Genomic DNA, 15,429 nt, shown 5'->3' on the forward strand with positions numbered 1-15,429 from the left:
CGGCTGCAAAAAATTAATGAAAAACCGACGGCGAAAAAGTGAAAATATAGTGATGAATATTAATTGGTCACTAATCTCAGTATTTAGTGTAATTAATGGCCGAAAAAGTAATAGAACTTATAGAATGCTATGTTTAGTGCTTTGAGTTGCAAGATCTTATTACGGCTAGCAGGTTAGTTGAACTAATTTTATATTTTTATAATGGTTTCCCGAGTCTATGGTAGCATGTTGGTACACTGAAGAAGGGAAACGAAGGGTGATATTCGGTGCCATGCTGACTGCCATAAATGGACTTTGACGACCTTGTCGTTAAAGACTTGTCAATTGTGGCCCCGTTTCACCGAGTATTACTGCGAGAATCAGCAACTCATATCTCATGAACCAAGCATCGAAAAACCAATATTTTTGTACGGAAATGTAAGCAAACTTTATAAGGCAATCCAGGAATAATACCATTTGAAAAATGGATGTCCACAAAATTTTCAACGAAAAAATGGAAAACTCCAAATGATCGAATGTTGTTCCAATAGTGATGTCCGTGCCACAGCGCACGTAGTTTGCAAAACAATCGCGTGATTTAAGCTTTAAGGTTCGGCGATAACATTATTTCTAGCAGTATTGTGAGTTGGCCTTTTGGATTGTGTGATTTAAAACTGTTGAACTGCTCGGGTGGGAAACCTTGATTAGTTTCCTTCAAAATACTAAAACATATTTTAAGTCGTATTTTTGCAATTGGAACTAGCCCTAAAATTATTCTAATATTCTAGTTTCAGATATTTCCAAGTTGCCACTCACGGTGGTAAGGCTGTTATATTTCACTAAAACTTCAAAATCGCAATACAAGCCCCAACCCAACTAACCCACCATTCGATATGTAGGTCCTAGGTCCTCCTAGAACGAGGAAATAACAGGCCAGTTTCGTGCATTTCAAATTTCATCTAACATAATTTCACGCCGATGCATCGGCAGAGGAGTGTAGTGTAGCAACCTGCTTACCGGTTCGTTCGGTTTGGATTTGAAGTGACAAAACCTATCCGATTCTTCACGGTACAGTGATTCTAATGAGAGATCGGGTTAAACATATCCGCCAGCCGCGCCGCGGCCAGCTAGCAACCGACCGCACGTATTTCCGTCTTTTTTTGCTTTTTGGAGTCATTAGGTCGGTCTAAAATTTAAAAAAAAAAACGAATGTATGTGCACCTACCTACGTGTGCACCCCAAACAGTCAGTCGTTCATGGACACGCAAGCGGGCGGCGGGCAGACGACTGCGGCCCACCGTCGTCGCCGTCTTTCGCGATTCGCATCGAATCGTCAAGTTTTCGAGCAGCGCAATTTTAATTTTAATTTGCGCTTCGCTTGTCGATTATCAGGTTGACATGAGGATTTGCATATAGCAGCGCGGCTCGTGTCGAAAACCCGGTGGATATGACGGTGTCGTGTGTCGGCCGAGGGTCACCTATCGTCGTTTTCTGCAGTGCCGTCGCGCCGCGATGCCGCTCGTTTCGTGCTATTCTTTGTTTTTAATTTGAATTTGTTTCCCCGTAAATGAAAAGCACTGCGCTGCTGCTGCTCTTGGCCTTCTGGACGGACACTGCGTTTGATGCGGCCAAACAAGTCCGCTGGATGCGAAATGCGAATAGTCTTGCAAGGGTTGATTGCGTTTGGCGAAAGGATGACTGGCACAGGTAGGGAGGATCACCTGTACACAGGCGCTTCTCTCTGATTATGCGGGAATTTGATCAGAGCCTGCGTCAGGTCGTCACTATAGGATATGGCGCTGAAACGTGTATTCAATTCGACAGTAACATCAAATTTGAATTAATTATTCAATGTTTGATTTTCCGAGGAAGATGTCCGGCCCACGGGGTGGTCACGTGGTGCGGTGGGGTTGATGTGTGCCCCGTTGCTGATCATGACGGTGGTGGTTAGTTTCTGTGGTCTAGGCCTAATGTCTTGCAGAGAGCGCATGTTTTCGCCAGGGTTGAATCGTTGGATTTTGGTGTGCCTTTCCGTCTGTTATAGCCAATTCGCTCCACAGCGGCTCTGGATCGAACGAATTAAAAGTAACACATCACATCGTGGATCCTATGGGCTAACCGGGTTGAAACTCGCTGAGTGGTATTTGCAAGGGTCCACCAGGCAGGCAGGTAGGGGGAAACGGATGGGGGAATATGTAGAAATGCGATTTCGATCTCGACCGGAACAACGTTTCAGGATGTGTAGTGTGCGATTTTGAGCAATATTTACTTGCAATATATTATGTTTACCATTAAAACCGTCGCCCGTGGCCGTGTGTGATGATGAAGCCACCCAAAAAGTGCCACCCAACGCAGCGGGGAGGCGGGAGTAGGTGGCTAAGTGCACTTTTCCGGAAATGGATGCACCATCCAAAAGGCTCTTGTGTGAACTCGCTTCCCTGGTGTGCATAGCAGCGCAAGTTGGCGGTTGCATCTCCGCTTCTTGTCGCAGAGTTTCGTTGTAGTTGTAGTTCGCATTATTTACACATATTTGATGAAGACTTGCTCCAGCGGGTCTCGCTCGATGCGTGTGCCCCGTTTCCAAAGCAGCAGCAGTACCAGTAGCAGTAGCAGCACTTCTTGAGAGGTAGATGTATTTGAGTGCATTTCCCACACGGTCGTCGTTCGGATGCTGCCATTCCGAGAGCCCTGTGGGTTGTGCGTACGTGCGTGCGTATGCGTGCACACCCGACCCGGGACGAATTCGATATCATCTGCCTTTACAGCCCATCTGTTGTTATTTCTCGAGTTCTAACCTGGGTTTGTTCAGGTCGTGGGAAAAGTGCTTTCATCTACTACCACTGCTCTCGAACGGCCTCCCATACACAGGTGGCGCGCGAACGACGGAAGAATTCGGAGGCCTTCCACCCCCTTGAGTTCTGCGTATTGACTCGCGAATACATCGAGAAGAACACAAACAACACGGCAGAACCAGCACCAGCGGGTTGGCAGTTGAGATGTGTGTGAGTTCGGTTTCCTCTTGGCACAGGGTGGGTGCGCGCGCACGTCTTTTCGACTCTGTCCGCCACAGTGTGTGCCTTCTTTTCATATTTCGATACGATATTTCTTAGTTTTATTACTTCCAACACAATATAAAACAGGCCCGTAGCGGGGAGCAACGGCGAACCGGCGAGGAAAATGTGCCTCACAAAAACTGGGTAGCACGACGATACAATGACGAGACGCGAACGGCAGCCGCAGGAGGAAAACACGGAAAGCGGGTGGCTATTAAAGTCATATGACAGAAAATCGATATTTCTAGAAGAGACGGAAACTCTAAAATCTGTTGTACATGTCGACCGAAATGGTTTTCGGGTTCCAACCAAACTAGAAAAAGATTATTGGCTTTGTTTTCGAGGGATCTGAAGGGACGGGGGGCGCCCAGCAAGCGCCGAGGAATGCTTGCCTGAGTTCGAAGAACCGCTTTAGTTGGGTTCCATTGAGTTGGTTGGAATTTATTAGCAGCAATTTTAGATTTAATTGGAAAATTGTTGCTTCCAGAGGCAAGCACAAATTCTGGCAATCGACGCTTGGCACCGTACTCTTACGCCATTTGTTTCGATATCCGCAGCTTTACGACAGCAAAGCGATACTTTTTCAGACACAGGCCAGCTAAACTTCAGTGCAACAAACTAGTTCTAAATTACCTGCATTATTTCGGCGCCATATTGGAATCCTAGTAGGAATTTTGGAAATGACTAAAATCGAACCCGAACGGATTCCGCTGGGATGCCGCCGCAGCCGCGGCTGCCGCCATCATACTATTTTGCGCCGCCAGATGGTGGTGCGTATGATGGTGGGAAGGAACATTGTGATGGTTCTGTTGTTGTTGTTGTTGAGATTGCTGCTGCTGCTGTTGTTGTTGCTGCTGTTGCTGCTGCTGTTGCTGTTGCTGGTGGTGATGGTGACCAGAATTAGCAGCAGCCACAGCTGCCGCCGCTACCGCCGTCAAGGACTGTTGCTGTTGAGCCGTTTGCTGCTGTTGCTGGAGATGTTGCTGATGATGGATGGATGAGTGTTGCTGATGTTGTTGCTGCTGCTGCTGTTGCTGTTGATGTTGTTGCTGCAAATTCGACAAACTGTTCCCAAAGGCCTGGAATTGAGCCTGAGCAAGCTGCTGCTGCTGCTGTTGCTGTTGGGATTGGTTCATCGTCTGTTGCTGATTGTTGTTTTGATTATTGTTGGTGTTACTGCTGCTTCCATGTTGGTGCTGTTGACTCTGAGGAGCTGTCTGTGATTGCGATCCAGCAACAGCGGGCTCTTTACGAGCCCCATAATGTCATTCCCCGCTGGCGGTAATGGTAGTCCATTGCCACGGACTGTTGTAGCTGCTGGTGTTACCGGCGGAACTACCGCTGGCGGTCGAGCCTCCCGTCACATTTCCAGGAGTTTTCTGGGCGCTGCAAAAGAGAAGGAGAGAAAAATGGTTTGTTAAATGAATCAATGCATATTTTTAAGGTAATTGAAAACTTCAAATACACCGGTGAAGATGTTCCGGATGTACGAAATATAAATGAATATGACCCAAAAGCTGTTTCCATAGCCTTCCCAACACAGAACGAAAAAATGAATCTCACATTCGACGTAAACTGAAATCCGATATATTTTTCCATTAAATAAAACGTAAATAGCCTAACCCGTTTTATAAGATGTATTTTTACGTCAAACTAAACGTAATAAATAAGCCTTTAAGTGAAATAACACGTAATTTGATATGATTTGCGATGTTCCATTTATGTGCATGTCAGAAGACGTAAAATTACAAGATTTTTCCGAAGTGTGAAGTAACAAATTTAATTTTAGGTTGCAGTTGAAGAAGTTTCCAACATTTGCTCCTTAAAACCAATGATAAAACTTGTAATTCTATAAAACTGCGATAAAACGAACATACAACTTATGTAAAACTAGGTAGGCCCACTCGAACGAACACCTTAAGTTCAAGAATATTTCCAAAGGTCCTCTTAAAACTTGTAATTTTTATCGATATCTATTGACTTCTTAGAGTCGCTTACAACTACAACAAACCACCACAAGTGTTGAGGATTTAATTGTTCTCCTTTGCAAGACATCATAAATTTTTTACAGACTTTATTTCCTGTACCCGGCAATTTTTATAATGAGTAAGAGCTGTAACAGAAAAAAGTATTTCTTGAAAGCATTTTTTTAAAATGAATACTTATAGATGGAATTGTTACAAGACCGTCCACTTGGTCATCAATTTTAATGCGGCTGGCTCTCTCAAGCGCCTACCTACTGATATACTGATTTGTCGGCTGCATTTGACAAAATGGATCAGGATATTGCACTGGCTAAATTCGAGAGATTGGGAATTTCTGGTAGCCTACACTCCTGGCTGCGTTCGTACCTGACTGGACGGAATAAGTCCGTTATGATAGAAGATTTTGTTTCGCCTTCCTTTCCAGTTAAACACCGTCCACAAGGCAGCCATCTTGGCCCGTTTCTTTTCCTTGATCCTGGATTGTGTTATAAAAAATCTTACGCTGTCGACCTGAAACTTTATTACGTCATCAACAAACCAAGTGATGCCCTCTCTCTTCAACAACAACTAGTAGCATTTGCAGCCTGGTGTAAAACAAATCGTATGGTTTTGAACGCTTCCAAATGCTGTGATATTTCCTTTGGGCGCAAACGATCACTAATGCCTTACTACATTCTCGATGGTACATCTTTAATACGTGAGAATACCGTTAAAGATCTTGGTGTACTTCTTGATTCCTCACTGGCATTCAAAAATCAAGTGTCATATGTTGTCTCCAAGGCCTCGTCGCAGTTGGGATTCATCTTTTGATTCGGCAAATATTTCCAGGACGTTTACTGCCTCAAAGCTTTATACTCAACTTTAGTGCGTTCAACGCTCGAATATTCATCGGTCGTTTGGGCGCCGTTCTATCAAAATGGGATCATTAAAGTCGAGGCCGTTTAACGTAAATTTGTACGACACCTGCCATGGAACGACCGGAATATCCTACCTCGTTATGATGAACGCTGCAAGTTAATCCACCTTGACTCACTCAGCGTTAGGAGAGATGTCGCCAAGGCTTGTTTCATCAGCGACTTACTGACGTCCTACATTGACTGCCCTAAACTTCTCGGTCTCTTGGACCTGAACATCCGCAGACGTGCTCTTCGTTCCCATATGTTTCTCGATATAGGGAGATCCAGAACAAACTATGGGATGCATGAGCCAATAAAAAATATGTGTCGTGTATTTGAGAATTTTTTCGAGTGCTTCGATTTTAATTTGTGTAGATGTGTTATTAAAAATAATTTTGTAAGGACGTTATTGGTGTGATTTTATAAATGATGCTTGTATTATCTGCAAATTAATTTAAGTGGAGTCATTCGGATTATTTTTAACCTGTTGACTGTGTATAAATAAATAGAAAAAAAATCAGTAAAAAAAATAAATAAGTAAAACGATGACGATCGTTGGCCATACTTGGAAATGATTTATGTACATACTGGAGCAGCTAAATTGGGAGGAGCGAACCTGAGCGCCTGTTCTTCAGGTGAGGGGCGGCTCAAATAGCGTCTGTCTCGAGCAGCGAGCAGTTGAATATGAAAAGCTGTATCCCGCAAGGTACACCTAAGATGGCAGACCCATCAGCGAGATGTAGGTTTCGCGACTCCGGTAAGGAAGTACACTCAAGTCGCTTTTTACGCGAAAGATACGTTCCGCGTAAATCAAAATCGCGTAAAAAAAACCGCGTAAATTCCGAAAATCGCGTAAAAAAACCTCGTAAATTCCGAAATTTGCGTAAAAAACCGCGTAAATTTCAAAATTCGCTTAAGAAAACAAAAATTCGCTTAAAAAAACTTCATGAATTTCAACGTTTCGTGAAAAAATAGACAAATTGAGCACATCAGTGAAGTGAACACCGAAAGTGTACACCGAAACTCTCATTTACCACGAACAATGAAAATGGAAATACAAAACAGATCAATCAGCATAGGACACGGCAAAGAACAAGGAAACGATTAATGGATAACGATTGGAATCTTGGTACTTGAAATCTCCGAACTCTTTATGAACCGGCACGAGCTGCCACGCTTCCTCGAGAGTTACATCGACTTGAAGTGGAGATCGCTGCTATTCAGGAAGTTGCGGTAGAAACGGAGTTTCGCGCACTAGTCCCTATCGCAGGCTCTACTTTCAAGTACCACATTTACTCAGTGGCGATAGAAAAGCAAAAGCGGCGAGTTATCTGGTGGAGACCCGCAGACTGTATATATGTGTTGAGAATTAAAGACAAAGTCGTCAACTACAGCCTAATCAACATATACACACCGACAAATGATAAATTCGATAATGCTAAGGACTTTCCAAGTCAGAATTTTCGGAAATACACCAGCAGGCATCCAAATGGGGATTCTAACTCTCAGATCGATCATATCTTGATTGACAGTCGACACTTTTCGGAAGGAGCACTTCCAGATGTTCTTGAATTGAGAGGGAAATACGGAGATCAGCAGAAACAAGATGGGAATTATGAGCGCTGGCGATGAAATACAATCAGTGTACTGGAAAACGGTAAAGCAGCTGGGAGGGACGGTATTCCGGCTGAACTTCGGGGAAAAGCCGGTAGCGAGCGGCTGTATGAACAAACACATTTGAGATATTACATTGCTTAATTCTACCTATAAGTTGCTTTCTCGTATTTTGTTCTGTAGACAGAGACCGTTAGCGGAGTACTTCGTCAGCGAGTACCAAAATGGTTTTCGTGAGAGTCGCTCCACGACGGATCAGATGTTTCCCTTGCGTCAGTTACTATACAAGTTCCGGGAGTACAACTTGGAGACTAATCATCTGTTTGTGGATTTCAAGGCGGCGTACGATACAGTAAAACGAAATGAGTTATGGCAAACAACGCTACAACATGGTTTTCCGCCAAAACTCACAAATCTCACATGCTTTTTGGTTTTGCCGATGACGTGAACCGTAACGTAGTGACGGCGCCTTTGGGCTTTTTAAACATAAGTGGCCCGATTCTGACAACAAATGCTTTTGTAACATTACGTCTTATCATATTTAAATGCGTTACAAGATGGAATTTTGCTCCGATGTTTGTCATGAATCACAACACATTTCACAATTAGCAGTCACAGTGTAAGATTTATATTATTTGTACATAGATGACACGGGCTACTAGAACAGAAAAATCACAATGTCCCTACCCTAACAGTGGCCCGACTTTAACGACATTACCCTATGTATAACTATATGTTACCGGAGCGTGGTCTCCTAAGATTTAGATCAAGGTGAGTCAAAATAGGTGATCTAGTTTTCACAGTTTGTAGAACAGAAGTGCGTGGAACGATTGGTTAGCAACCATCGACGTTGTTTATACATTCAATAGATTCCGCTTTGAAAATTTCGGTGATCGTCAAGGGTAACCCAGCGGGGGTGAAAAACAAATTTGAACATCAGAAAACCTCTCTTGACTAACCTTGATTTAGATTAAGACTGGCTTCATGAAAGAATCAAGAGTTGTCTGGTTCTTATTAAACGATTGTTTCTTAAACGCTAGATAGTGAAAATAAATGAAAAGTTTCGAGGTAAATTTTCCACATAAACAGGGACTAGGACAAGAAAAACAGGTGTGCAATAAAATTGGAAGGAGTGTCGTACATAGGTCCAATTATAGAACTAACGCATTTATCGGCAATTTGTGTTATAAAGACCCAATTTTATTCACTTATTGAGTATGGTAAGTATCTATCAATGCTACAAAACCCATAGAACCAGGCTTCATTTTCGGTTTTTCGCTCAGTAGATACTCATTAGACTACAACGTCTCAACGAAATAGAATTCGAAAAAGTAGTTTAAGGGGCAATCGTAGAGTTTATTATTATCTACAATATTTTTGAAGAAAGTATACTTTTATCTTTTGTATTTACGGTGCTATGGGACTGCTACCCCGTTGGTAGCAAAAAGAGCGCTCATCGCGGGCGGATCGTTAGTTGCGCGTTCGCTAGTTGGGCTGAAATGTCAAAATTCACTGTCAAAATGACTTCTTTGAGGGGCCTAGGTATGCGATTCAAGATCATATTTAACGTTGCTCATGGGATAATCCGCTGGTCTCAACGTCACGGATCACGTCTAAAGGCCCAGACACAATGCATACGGATTTTACTACATTGTGGAAATTTGACATGAAACCCATGGAAAAACTGTCAAATTGCTGCAACGTAGTAAAATCCGTATGCATTCTGTTTGGGGCTTAACTTTTTAGCTAGAGCTAGCTGTGGTATATTTGCGCTCTTGAAAAAGCTCTTACTGTTTCCGTCGAAACCTGACGAATGGTTCGAAGCGCGTTAAACGTCATTGAACGTTTTTAAAGATCCCAGCTTATGTTGCATTCACTGATGGTAGAATGGGTTCTATGCGTTCCTACCAAGTTCTTAAGTTTTTCCATCATCGACAAACTTGATCAGCATCCAAAAGCGTCAACGCTTAATCACCATTCGTAGGTACCGTCTTTTCTATGTTATGAACTTACTTTAACTGCTTTAAGATTTTATAAACATATCTCTTGAAGACTTCCAAATTTGCTAAGGCCTTTACTTACAAATTCTTTGACGGCAAAATTGTTCAAGAAAACGAGTAGACCCCCATATTCTGTTTGTTTTCCCCCGATTCGTTCTCTGAGAGGTTCGAATAATTCAGTTGCAATATCTGAGCTTTGAATATCCAGTTGTTCCAACATGATTTGAAGTACGCACCTACGCACAACGTCTGTCTGATACAATAAATCAAATTGGCAGCGAAGATAGTTCCAGCGCTGCTTAAACAAGTTAAAAAGCTTCAATTATCTGATTGCGATTCAAACTCTTCATCGCTAGTTATATTTCGCATTACATTTCAAACCAATGTTTTGAATAGTCCTCGCCCTCAGGGGGGCCTGCAGCCACAAGGCCTTGAGAAGACCTTGAAAAGGGCACCGAGTCTGCCTTGATAAGTGGAATCAGGCCATTCGATGATCCGGTGTTCGATGTTTTGACGTGCGAATGAAGCCTCTTGTCCAAGGGCAAATGCGTGATGTATAAATTCTTGCAGTTTTCAGATACTAATTCAACACCTAATACGATACTTTTAAAATGAAATTACAACGAAACTAAAAGAGATAGGCATTTTACGTCAAAGAACGAATTGTTGAACGGTACTAGAGCTTTAAATTGGTGAATAACAGCAACCAGTTTTATCACACATTTTTAGGAGAAATTCGATAAAAACGGCATGAGAAACACTTATTTCGTAGCTTTTTGCTTCTAAAAAGTTTCTAGATCTCATGAAGTAGGAGGCTGTAACAATTGAGATTTGACCATATGCGTAGAAGGATTTTTTCGTCAAATATGGTCCTCTATCACCCCCTGAGTTATTAGCACTGAGCTACCTTACACCCTGTATACTTATATACGTCCGTTCCCTTGGTAACGTACAGCAACGACGGTCGCGGATTCGGAATTGCAATCAAAACGAAGTAAAGTTTTTCATGTATCAATTCAAGTGAACAGTTTGGGCAAAATCATTATAATATCTTACCAAATAACTGTTCGGGTGGTAAATTAAAGTTTTCTGTATCTCAAAATAAGTTTCGCGAGTGATTTTACGGCCGATAAAAAATAATCAAAAATCGACGGTGAAAAAGTGAAAATATAGTGATGAATTTTAATTGGGCAGAAATCTCAGTATTTAGTGTGGTTTATGCCCCAAAAAGTAATACAACATATAGAATGCAATGTTTAGTGCTTCGAGATGCAAGATCTTATTACGGCTAGCACGTTAGTTGAACTAGTTTTATTTTTTTGTGATGGTTTCCCGTTTCTATGGGGGCATATTGGTACACTGAAGAAGGAAAGGGAAGGGTGATATTCGGTGCCATACTGACTGCCATAAATGTACTCTGACGACCTTGTCGTTAAAATGTGAATTTCAATATGTATTCCGAGTCACGAAAGTTTTCAAAATCAGAGACTAAAAATAATTTGCGTCAACTGTCAATCTGCCCAATTAACGAACACGACTCGATAGTCCTGGCCCAATTAACGAATTTTGGCTGTATATACATTTGGATGGAGCTTCTACTCTTGTCGGGAGAGGTTATCTATAAATTTTTCTGAAACTAAAAACGTTCGGATCAGCAGCTGACACCAAGATCATGCATGAAGTCATGAAAAATCTGAAGGCAACTATCCGAGAAATCTAGGAAATCCTTTAGCTATAAGTTTACGGTCCAATTGATTACAGCCGTCTCGTAGCACAGCAATTGAATGACAAAATGGCCGAAAGATCCTATTTATCAGCAATGCAAACAAAGCCAAAAGTCTTAAGTTTACTAAGGAGGCATGGGCAGGTAAACCCTCAGAGTTCTGGAAAACAATTCTCTGAACGGACAAATCAAATTTCGAGCTGTTTAACCGAAAGCGGCGTGTTCATGATGGCGCAGATCGGGAGCTTCAGGAGTGTCACATCCAAATCATAGACGAGGAAATGTAATGGTCTGAGGGTGTTTTTTGTTAGGTGAGTTGGAGCCTTGTGAAAATCGACGGAATACTGACGGTAGATTCTACAGCAACATGTTGCGGGGTAATCTGGCCGGAGGTTGCGCTAACCCAGACAGGCCTTGAAGATCATATTTCGGCACAACAAGGACCTGAAGCATACTGCCAAGAAGACCAAATCTTTCTTCTAGTCGGTTTAAACCGCTGGAAAGGCCTTCACAAAACCCGGATCATAACCATATGTTGAATTTTATGTAACGTTGATGTAACGAATTGTGGCGTTTGACGCGTAAATCTAGTAGTTAGTAAAAAATGAATGAGCTAAAAGCGTTTAAAATCCGACCATCGTCCCACTTTTAGACTATGAATTGACACGTTTATCAACCTGTAAGGCGTCGTAGAAGGGTATGTTGCTGCTTCGACGTAATTGCTTATTCCCATCCTATCCAACATAAATTGTTAAAAATATCAGCATTTTTATGACACACAATGCAAAACTAGTTATTCCTTAATATTTTAGTTTGTTGTCTATCATACGCGATCAATCAAAGTGAGCTGAGATCTATTTAAATGCTTTTTATCAGCCAAATTTCCTACGTTTTTTCGTGCGACGAAGAAAAAATGTCGACTAATCCTTTTAATTTCCGCCATTCATACATGAAAATAACTCACGCAAGGCATTGTCGTTATTCTACAGCCAGGAAAACTTGCCTGAACTGCAGAAATGTTGCAGAATAACATTTGTCATGCCGTCCTGCACAAATACATGCGCGTTAGCTTCGTAAGCATTGTTGTGATTTTTAGTTCGGACGATGAAAAATTTTGATGGACGGATTTTAAAACGGTACGACGAATTTAAGAAATAAAGTCAGTTGCGTGATTTCAATAATATGCTTTAATAGTCGCTTTTCAGTGATTTCAAAGTTCACGGATCGGAAGGAAAGCGTGCTTTAGTCAAATTAGCACAAGAACTTTTGGAGTATTCATTAAATCCATCCAACAACTGATGAAAATTAGAATGGCTTTACTTACTACGACGGGAATAAGAAATAAACCCTACGTCAAAAAAAGAACACAATAAATTGCTAACTATGTTTGTGAAGACACTTCCCTATAGATTCAATGCTCCGCAAATTTTGCTTTCCAATGAAAAAAGTTTTTTTTTGCAATATTCACAACAATTGAAAAACCGACAGCTCAACCAGTGAGTGGTGAAACTGTCATAGTAGGTAGCTTTCTCTTCGACTGGTGGCAAATGCAAGATTAAAAAGTTGCTTATAATTACAACGCGTTATTTGGCGGCGGGGAAGGTACCTACCGGTAGGCTGCCGACAATGGCAACTTGTACATAGCCTCGTTGAGCTTGAACCCAATCATGCATACATTCATACGTTCGTGAATGGTTTCTAACATTTAATCCACGCTGCCAGTAACAAATGCCATCAAAAGGTTTCAGTTTTTTTTTTGTATTTCTCATTTTGTTGCATTCGCTCTCGCGAATGTCGGGGGTATTTCATCACGAGCGGACCGTTATTGTAATGAAAAGGAACCTGGATCTCGAATTTGTCTGTTACTAAGCAGCTCTGCACAGTGTGCTCTGTTTAGGGTAAATGATCCTACCCTCGATCCATATGCCACATTTGCCTCGACAACTTTTCACAAAGCACAGTATCAGCACACTCACCCTAACTACTACTTGACTGCGAGTGATGGATGGCTGCCCGGGTGGATGGATGAATGGATGCAATACAGATTGTAAATAAATATACCCACCGTTCCAAGGTGCAATGCATCGCTATGCTATGTAGTAATTGAACACAAAATGGCGCGTCTCCATGCAGCACTCTGGCAGTTTCGTGGACGATAAAGTGCTGTTTGCGATGCTGGAAAATTGCACCACAATAGCGTTTTACCGGGGCTTTCCGAGAACTCGAATTGAAAAACCTGCTGGTGCTGCTGCTGCTGTTGCTGAGCAGGCTTTTCAGCAATGAACGCAGGACGATGAAACAGGTGCTCTTCTGTGTCTAGCGCACAAAGTGCTTGCGTACACGTCCGCGAGCGGACATACATGCAGAGGGAGCATTACCAACCAAAATTGATTGTTTTGGAAATTGGGTTGACTTACGGAAAATCCAATATTTGCAATGCTGAAAACTGCATCGGAAGTAGAATGTGTCAGTTCCGCGGACTGCTGCTTTGCAGCGATCGATCGCAGAATCTGCTTGAAGGAGAGCTCACTTTCTCTAAGTAACATGATGTGTTCTGTTCAGTATAAATAACCTCAATACAGAAATTAAATTAAAGTGATATTCTGAAAATTTTCAAACCCAACTAATAGTTCCGACTAGATGAACATTGCTCGCAGGGTTGCTTTAAACTTTTTTTTATATTAGAATCTTGACATGATGGATAGCAGCAGAGCATACATTCCATTCCTACCAGCTGCTGAACAGTCAGTGGAGCATCAATCCCAAGTGGCTGTCATCGCGAACCATCTGTTATTCATTAATTCAACCAAACATAACGGAATGTACGGTAATGAAAACAAGTTGGTTGGTGTGTGCAAATAATGTATAGAACAAGAAGATAACGAAGAAACATTCGTGATATCAAACCGAAGTGTACGGGGGGTGGTGGTAGATCGACGCTGCTGTTGTCCCACTAACTTTGCACGCTTGTGGTGGATAGGAAAGGGCCCCCGAGCGTCAACCAAACAAACCAGTCAACCATATTTGTGGCCTCAACCAGCAACAGAAACAACAACAGCAACTGCAACAACAACGACAGCAGCGGGTGAAACCGCTGATATTGGTGACACGATTGTGCGGTATGGGTGACTAAATGAGGCCACTTTAGCTGTTATGGATCGAATGCATCACAGCATGGAAAAAGTCATTGACATTTTGGGGACCACCATTTTTCACGACATGCTGCTCGGTTTGGTTAGACGTCATTATTGGGTTACTTTTCGTTGAGCGAGATCAATCCAGTGCAATAGTTCTGGAATGTTTCGGTGGTTTGTTGAAATTGATGTGATACTGAACAGAAAAATTTGAGATCTGTAATTGTACTTGTTAGTTGCACAATCAATCGTTTCATCACATGAACTTGTCAGTTTTCAAATAATTGCCTTGTTTAGTAATCGTGCTTATCAGTTTTGTTTGTGGACCAAAATATGAAAAGCCCTAATATTATAATCAAACTGTATAATGTTAATTAGTTTTTCTGTTGTAGCATTATGACATCCAAATCAGGCAACATCACGAAAATTAATTTCTGAAACAAGTTTGCTTCAACGGTGATAGACAGAATAATTGGAACGATAAAAAATGCTGACATAATATAAAATGTTTTAGCCGGGCGAAAAGAACCCGAGTTCGTGCCGAGTAGTAGTATCAGAAGTACCTAATATAGTTATAGCACCAATCATGGTAATACGAGAGAGTCTATTAATCTTTTAACATGTATGACATGCTGTTCTTAATTTAAAAATATATTTTTCATCTAGAACTAACTCTTTCGTGCCGATTTATCGAATTGCTTTTAGTGTAAACTTGTTCCTCATGTGGTCGGTGTTAAGTCAGACCGGACTAAGTCGCAAAATTTAAAAAAATGACTTAATGAGAGCAAACGATCAAGAACTTCCTGAACTACATTTTACTCTAACCAGACTACATAAATGCTGCAAATAGCCAGAGATATGAAATGATTTCGAAATCAACACAGAGTAGCAAACTTTGACTTCGTTTTTCTCGAAATTAGATTTTTGTCACTTGCTTCGGTCTGACTCAACATCGACCATGCGAAAAAACATAGTTTCTAAATTTCGTGTCACTGTGAGACTTATTTCTTAGCAATTCGTTAAGGTACACGTAATCTCACTACAA

The 15,429-nt window shown here is 41.7% G+C and overlaps 1 protein-coding gene across 1 annotated transcript; it reads right to left on the bottom strand.

Annotated features, from left to right (window-relative positions):
• Positions 1-212: 212 nt before the first annotated feature.
• On the bottom strand, positions 213-4,353 carry LOC128734689 (ataxin-8-like). The gene has a single exon (XM_053828998.1). The coding sequence runs from the start codon at positions 4,166-4,168 to the stop codon at positions 3,695-3,697; it is 474 nt and encodes a 157-aa protein (XP_053684973.1). The 5' UTR covers positions 4,169-4,353; the 3' UTR covers positions 213-3,694.
• Positions 4,354-15,429: the final 11,076 nt, after the last annotated feature.

The sequence above is a fragment of the Sabethes cyaneus genome, chromosome 2 (genome assembly GCF_943734655.1).
Source record: "Sabethes cyaneus chromosome 2, idSabCyanKW18_F2, whole genome shotgun sequence".
Lineage (NCBI taxonomy): Eukaryota > Metazoa > Arthropoda > Insecta > Diptera > Culicidae > Sabethes > Sabethes cyaneus.

Bases quoted from the DNA above. Each gene is read 5' to 3' on its own strand.
- LOC128734689 (XM_053828998.1), bottom strand. From the start codon at position 4,168: ATGAACCAATCCCAACAGCAACAGCAGCAGCAGCAGCTTGCTCAGGCT.